This window comes from Penaeus chinensis, chromosome 24, assembly GCF_019202785.1.
Source record: "Penaeus chinensis breed Huanghai No. 1 chromosome 24, ASM1920278v2, whole genome shotgun sequence".
Classification (NCBI taxonomy): domain Eukaryota; kingdom Metazoa; phylum Arthropoda; class Malacostraca; order Decapoda; family Penaeidae; genus Penaeus; species Penaeus chinensis.
The window spans coordinates 22976531-22984030 of record NC_061842.1 but is presented as its reverse complement, the minus strand read 5'-3'; the positions used below and the strand labels follow the sequence as shown (position 1 = coordinate 22984030).

The 7500-nt window shown below is 42.7% G+C and overlaps 1 protein-coding gene across 7 annotated transcripts in view; it reads left to right on the top strand.

Annotated features, from left to right (window-relative positions):
- Window positions 1-7240, top strand: part of LOC125038274 (probable ATP-dependent RNA helicase DDX17) — a 9080-nt gene extending 1840 nt beyond the window's left edge. The window contains exons 2-12 of one of the 7 annotated variants that reach the window (XM_047631725.1): window positions 512-706; window positions 818-1004; window positions 1156-1395; window positions 1506-1658; window positions 1859-2031; window positions 2839-2949; window positions 3283-3344; window positions 3540-3599; window positions 5503-5739; window positions 5905-6018; window positions 6762-7240. In XM_047631725.1, coding sequence (XP_047487681.1) covers window positions 512-706; window positions 818-1004; window positions 1156-1395; window positions 1506-1658; window positions 1859-2031; window positions 2839-2949; window positions 3283-3344; window positions 3540-3599; window positions 5503-5739; window positions 5905-6018; window positions 6762-6769 — 1540 coding nt within the window. In that variant the 3' untranslated portion in view covers window positions 6770-7240. Of the gene's footprint in view, window positions 1-460; window positions 707-817; window positions 1005-1155; window positions 1396-1505; window positions 1659-1858; window positions 2032-2406; window positions 2518-2838; window positions 2950-3282; window positions 3345-3539; window positions 3600-4466; window positions 4921-5502; window positions 5740-5904; window positions 6019-6761 lie in introns of those variants that run through there. The other 6 variants (XM_047631724.1, XM_047631722.1, XM_047631723.1 and 3 more) reach the window with 6 other exon arrangements.
- Window positions 7241-7500: the final 260 nt, after the last annotated feature.

The following is a 7500-nucleotide window of genomic DNA, read 5'->3' as shown; positions in this document are numbered from 1 at the left end:
TACTTAAGGGTAATCAATCTCACTTTCAAAGCCATTCAATTTAACAATCTAATGTTCTATAAATATATATATATTTAGTCTTGAATACTAAGTATTAGTAATTAGACAAATTCAACTCAGTTTTGGGGCTATGGAAGGACATGATCCTAGATATCACCTTGGTGTGTGTGCTTGGAGAGATCATAAATTTTCTTCTGGGAAGGCCCTGGCTCTTTTTGTTTTGCCTAAGACTTCTGGCACACCTTCACTGCGTTGACCATGAAAAGAAATGATAGCAGCATGGAAGAGAAGAGTGGGGAAATATCAAGCATTCAAGGCAAGACATTGCAGCACTTCAGCTGAGCCTCCTTCCCGCAACAGAAGCAGCAGCAGCAGCAGTGGAAGAAGGCCATTCAACATAATTCATGCTTTTCAATTTCAGGGAATTCTATATATAGTTAATCCCAAGGTCCCCTTCTAGGTCTCGCTCCCGTTCTCGTTCTCGCTCTCGCGACCGTGGTCGACGCGATAGGGATGACTGGGGCCGAGGTGGAGGGTATGGTGGCAGCGGTGGAGGTGGGAGGCCGTCGCTGAAGGGAAGGCAGCCGGGAGAACGCCTACGGAAGCCAAAGTGGGACCTGTCCAGACTTGCCCCCTTCGAGAAGAACTTTTACCAGCCCACACCTGTTGTTGTTAACCGACAGCCCTATGAAGTGGAACAATACAGGTAACTAATTGGTTTCAATACATAAATTGTGTACTTCTATTATTGAGACTTACAAAGTTAACAACAGAAATAAACCTGTAGCTCTTCATTAATGTGTGCTTTCTTCCCCAGAAATGAGAAGGAAATCACACTTAGAGGAAAGAACATTCCCAACCCCATTCAGTTCTTCACTGACTACAATTTCCCAGACTATGTAATGGCTGAAATCCGTCGACAGGGCTATGAAGCACCTACACCTATTCAGGCACAAGGCTGGCCTATTTCATTACAAGGAAGGGATTTTGTTGGTATTGCACAGGTGAGTCTGAGATTTACAGAAATCCCGGTTTACATTATTGATTACATGAAAACTGATATTAGGTTATACACAAAAATGTATAATTGTACATTGACTTGAATTAGCTGATATTTCAATGACAAGTGGTTAAGAAATACTTGTTGATTTTCAGACTGGCTCAGGAAAGACCCTGGGTTACATTCTACCAGCCATCGTTCACATCAATCACCAACCATATTTGGAACGGGGAGATGGCCCTATTGCACTCATTTTGGCTCCCACAAGAGAACTTGCCCAACAGATCCTTACAGTTGCACAAGATTTTGGTTCATCTTCAAAGATCCGCTCCACGTGTGTGTTCGGTGGTGCACCCAAAGGACCACAGATTCGTGACTTGGAACGAGGGGTTGAGGTATGTTGAAGTGCATAACATAGGATTATACAGTATATAGATTTGATAACTTGAGAAACTTGACGTGTTACTTTGTCTGTTAGACTAAAAAGTATTCTTGAAATTTTCAGATCTGTATTGCCACACCAGGACGTCTCATTGATTTCTTAGAAGCAGGAAAAACCAACCTTCGCCGTTGTACATATTTAGTACTTGATGAAGCAGACCGCATGCTGGACATGGGCTTTGAACCACAAATCAGAAAAATTGTAGAGCAGATTCGGGTAAGATAGATGTATTGCAGAAATATTTAAGTTATATTAGTTTCATGATTTATACAGTTGTGTGAATTACTGTTATTGCCTAGTAATTATGTATCGGTATGTTCCATTATTTTGTAGTCATTTGGAAAATGTCAATTTTAGGAATTTTAAAGCCAATTTGGTGTTAAAAAACTTTCTAAACTCCTTGTTTTTCTCCACAGCCTGACCGACAAACTCTTATGTGGTCTGCAACTTGGCCCAAAGAGGTGAGGAATCTTGCCGAAGATTTCTTAAAAGAATACATTCAGCTTAATGTAGGCTCCCTATCCCTCGCAGCCAACCACAACATCCTCCAGATCGTAGATGTTTGTCAAGAGATGGAAAAAGATACAAAGTAAGTTTTCCTTCTTCACCTACATTCTTTTTTTTTCTCCTCTCTCTCTCTCTCTCTCTCTCTCTCTCTCTCTCTCTCTCTCTCTCTCTCTCTCTCTCTCTCTCTCTCTCTCTCTCTCTCTCTCTCTCTCTCTCTCTCTCTTGTACTCTAAACTTTTCCTGACTATTCTTGTCTCTAGATTTTCCTTTTTAATTTTTTTAATGTACTTCAGTTAATGTCACTTTCAAAGATTCAACATCACATTAAGTTTTTGTTGTAAGCAAAAGATCCCAGTTCGTCCTTCAATATCCTTCAAAATTTTTCTTTATCCCCTTCAAGCTTGCTATTGTTAAACTTAACAGCTGTTTGATTTTATTTGTGTGCCTTGTCCCATAGACTCCGGCAGCTACTTGAAGAGATCATGGCAGAAAAGGAAAGCAAGATCATCGTGTTTGCAGAAACAAAAAGAAAAGTGGACGATTTGACCAGGCGAATGAGACGCGAAGGGTAAAGGAAAATGCACTTGTATGATAGATCCTAAGGATCTAGGTGACATTCTTCTACCTGAAGCTACCTCAGGCCTTTGGGACACCTTGCATACTTTGCTTCTTGGACTCCTTTGACTTGTTTGTCCATTTTTAGTGTCAATTTGGGAGTGTATTTTGGGAATTCCTGTCCTTGTAAATCAAGAGCCATCGCTATCAGCAGCCTGGGAAGCTTCTGCAAACTGCGGAAACCAAACAGCCTAAAGTTCCAAGGGAAAGCAAAGTTTGCAAATCCTGCTTGTTACATTTTTCCTCTACATCCCCCTTTCCCTGTTTTCTGTAGGCTGCGCCAGTTGCTCAATGAGATGGCGCAAGAGAGGGCTTACAAGACAATAATCTTTATCGAAACGAAGCGGAAGGTGGAGGATGTTACTCGTGGGTTGAGGAGTACTGGGTAAGATGAGAGGCATCCTGCATGATGTTAGTATGCACCATACTAGATGCCTCGGGCCGTGTAACAGCCCACAAGATCCAGAGAGACTTTTTGACTAGGTGTTCATGTACATAAAAGGAGTAGTAGATGCTGTGTAAATCAAATTCAGATCCCCCTCGTCTAAGTGCACTACTCGGATGTTTTAATATTTCACTTGTAGCAAGTTGTGTCCCTTGGGTCTGCAAACTGTAGCTTGTATATTGTAGTACTAACACACTTGTAATTATAACAATTAACTGGAAAATATATCTATTTTGGTATTTGCCCGTTTTTTTATATGTAATTTCTATGCAGGTGGCCAGCAATGTGTATCCATGGAGACAAATCTCAACAAGAGAGAGACTGGGTTTTAAGTGGTAAGTTAATTTTGTCTTTTAAGGATTTAATGCTACAATTCATTTCTGCAAGTGAGAATTTAAAGAATTTGTATTGGAGACCCAACTCTAAATTTCCAATAATTAAATGAAGGATGATTATTCATGATTGTAAACCTTAAATGTCCAAACCTTGTTCTAGTATGTTTTGTAAGTTTTGCTCTCCCAACTTTCCAGAATTCCGTTCAGGGAGGGCACCAATTTTGGTAGCCACAGACGTTGCTGCTCGTGGGTTAGGTAAGTGAAGTCCCTTGTTGAGGAAATCCATAGCTGATGAGGGTCAAGGGAGGTCATTGATCATTCTTTAAAAAAAAGAAATACAAGGGGGGAAAGGGACCAAGATAAAGTCCAGACTGTACATTTGGTGGTTTCATATAGTGGGAAAAGCCTGAGGCTTGATGTCAATGGTTTCTGGTGATAACATTAGTTTAGACAGTGGCTGCAGTTTCCACCTGTATGATGTAGTAAGACGGGCTCCACACCTGTGGTTACTTATAGCTTCTTGAGGCTCTGGAGTGATGGTCTGGTCATGATGCAGGTGTAAACATGCATCATTGCCCAGACTAATTGTGACACCTATCATTGAACACATTGACACTCAATATAGTAATTTTAATAAAACGGTAATCGACAACTGAAGTGGATTCCATTTAGTTCCTAATTTGCGATAGACCATATTGAAGTATTTGCTCTACCAAAGCAGACGTGAACTCTTGTATGCAAAATTACAAGGGCCTTGTAGTAGATAAATAATTGGCTTGCACAAAAGTCAGAATGCTTGAGCTACACATTTTTGTAACTGTTATCTACTGAAAAGGAGAAAAGTAAGTTTGGTACTTGGTTTGTGCCTGGTTTGGAAGAGAGAATACTATAATGTGGAATTATATAGCTTTGACTATAAACTTAGGCTTAATGTAAGTTTCATGTGATATGATTCAATTTTAAATTGGTGGGTTTATTTGCAACACCAGATATGTATTTAATAACATTTGATATAACTAAAAACTGCTTTTTGAATATTTTTGTGGGTGTCTCCAGAGATTAAGGAAGCAGTTCCCTCGCATGGAGCCACTGTTAATTCAGTCTGGTCTTCTCTTTTTGCAGAGGCACTCAAAGCGAGATAATGCACGGAGGATGTTTCGTTGCATTAGGCTCCGGTGCCTCTGAGACTCGTCGTGCATCACGAGCACGAATACGCATTGGCGACAAGTGTCCACTGGTGCCGGAAAGGTGGTCACGTTGCCCTGGCCATCAGTTGTGGCAGAGGTCAACGATGACCAGCGATAGCGGCCGCCTGCAGCCTGTGTCGGTCCAGAACGACCCACTCTGGTGTGCAGCAGTCCGCGCTGGTCTTGCCTAGCCTGCCCACCCTGGACCTGCCAATTGATTCGCTACCGTAGCATCGTGGCAAGCCGCAAGCCCCAGACCTGTGGTTAACTGGGCCTTGCGTGGCCCAGCCCCCTAACACAGGGCCCTCAGCCCTGGGACTGAAACGTACTTTAGGGTCCACCCCGGCCCCCACTTGCCGCTGCCTCTCCCGCACTGCCACATGTGGAACGTAGGTATCACCGCGGGGAGCAGTGGTTGCTGGGGGCATGTGGGGTGCATGCTCGCAGTAATACTTAGGTTCTAGTAACATTTGCTCTCAACCTCAAGTTTTAGTTTGATTTAAATTTTGTGATTTTAAAGTCTGTTTACTTGAGTGTGCACTCTGAGGGCTCGAGTGTATTCAGCCACAGGTGGATGCGGAAGAGGCTTGTTTAACGATGGAAATGTGCGAGCCGCGGTCCTTATAGCTTTGTTTGACTCCAATTATTTTTGGGCCATTTCAAAATCTTTCAATTAACTCTTGTCATTTATCTTCGAGTTTTTATCAGATTTTTTCTGCATGCCTTCTTGCTTACCCCATCTTCCTGTTAATTAACTTGCCTTTTAATGTGCTTTTTCATGGAATGGCCCATTGAACTGCCAAGTTTTTAATTTTTTTTATTTTTTATTTATAAGCTTTTTGTTCAGAATTATTCCACTATATAAAAATCCCCTTGAATTATAGTGTAAAGATATTTAGTCCTATTTATAACTTGGCAGTTTATTACAACCTTCAGAGGAACATGTGTATAACATTTGCTTTGATGTGTAGATGTGGATGATGTGAAGTTCGTGATCAACTACGACTACCCATCTTGCTCTGAGGATTACGTTCACCGAATTGGGCGAACTGGACGCTCAGACAAGACAGGAACTGCGTACACATTCTTCACGGCAGACAACTGTAAGCAGGCAAAGGATCTGATCGAAGTGCTGAAGGAGGCCAATCAAGTGGTTAATCCCCGGTTATATGAAATCATGGAAATGGGACGCGGTGGTGGAGGTAAAGGTAAGCTTAGTTTTTAAATGAAATATGAAATATTCAGTAAAGTCATGCCGCCAGTAAAGCCAAAAAGGAGTCGTTTGTTTGGAAGAAGGCTTACTCCACCACACTGTAGGGCCCCCTCACCCGTCATGGGAAGCACCTTCAAAGGTGGGATTCTTGCTTTTCCAGGCCGCAACCGCTGGAGGGGACGTGATGATGACAGGAGGGGCGGTTTCGGACGTGACCGCGACCGCAGCCGTCCGAGTGGCGGAAGGAACGGCTACACCAACGGAAATGGATATGGTACGTCTCCTCAAGTGCTTGGAGGATTTAACAAGTTTGGAGGCGGAGGCAGTAATAATGCCGTGGCGAATGGGGCGGTTGCAGGCCAGGCACGTTACAATGGGCCGCCTCCACTCATGGGCTCTGGTGCTGTGAAGGCCTCGAGCCAAGCAGGTACTCCAAGCCAATTGAATGGCACACAACGTCCACCCGGCCAGAGCATGGGAGCCAACATGGCCATGGGCATGTTCAACCAGGCTGCCTCCATGGCTGGTGGTGTGGGTGGCCTAGGCATGATGGGGGCCGTGCCTGGTGCACTTTCCTGGCCGCGGCAGTGACCCCCGCGGCTGCCCTAGTCAAGCTCCTGCCTTCCGCTCTCCACGTGGGGCCTTGCCAAGTGGCCGCCTCGCCCCTCGCTTCGGCGACTCGCCATCACCGTAACAAGTGTCAAGTGTGATCCTCTCGGTCTCCTTGTAACTCTGAACTGATGATGGGGCCTCACTTGGCAAGGTTTCTCATCTTAGGTGTATCTAAAACTTGTTTCCTCTTGACTTTAGTATATTGTATGCACAGAATTGGAATCTTCCCATTCCAACATGCTGATGATGTAGTCTGGTGAAAGATGATTTTTTTCCTTTTTTTTAAACCTAAAAAAGAAAAAAAAAAAATGGCATGGCATGTTTTGGCAAGTGAGGTGTTCTATTCAGTAGTTATTAGTAGTTAGTCTTTGAGTTTACCATTGATGCTGTTGGTATCTATTGCAGCCTACTGAAGCCTGGGCCGGAGGTGACCGCTTACCGCTGCACCATCCCCTTTCTAGGAGATTAGAGGTTGCGCACGTTACCACTAAGTACTTGACAGGCCCGGTTGTCAAGGTTAGGGAAAGTTGGACTCACCCCATCATTACAGTGTGCGGACACCTACGCCATTCCTTCTTGTCTACAGGACTGCTGTCTGCTTAAAGCCAACGACGTCACTTAGTAAAACCTCACTGTCCAAAAGCCGGTTGAGTTTAGTCAGTTCATGTCAGCATGTCGTTGATTCATCAAATGATCTTTTGTTTCCTTTTTTTTAACCAAATATTCCATTGTACTTTTAGGAAGCATTTCCTATTTTCTTTATATTGTATAGAGGATATTATTTTTCATTGTATCAACTTTAAAGAAATTATTTGTATGGACCAAGAATCTTTGTAACCCTCTATGAATAATAAAAAAAAAAAAAGTAAGACTTTAAAAACTCTTTTATTTGTATTTGTTTCCAGCCACTATTGTGTAGTTCAAACAGCCTTTAAAGAATGCAAGGAAGATTACACCTTGTACATCAATTTTCACAATTTTGCACAAGAAAATATTAAACCAAAGGAAAGAGAGCAGCTTGGTAAAAGCATTTGAAACAGAAGCCATAGATAACAAAAAATAGTATACCCAGTCATTTTGTCATGAAAATAATAATAATTCTACTGACCTACCTCACCATAGAAACCTAAGGTTAATGGAGCAA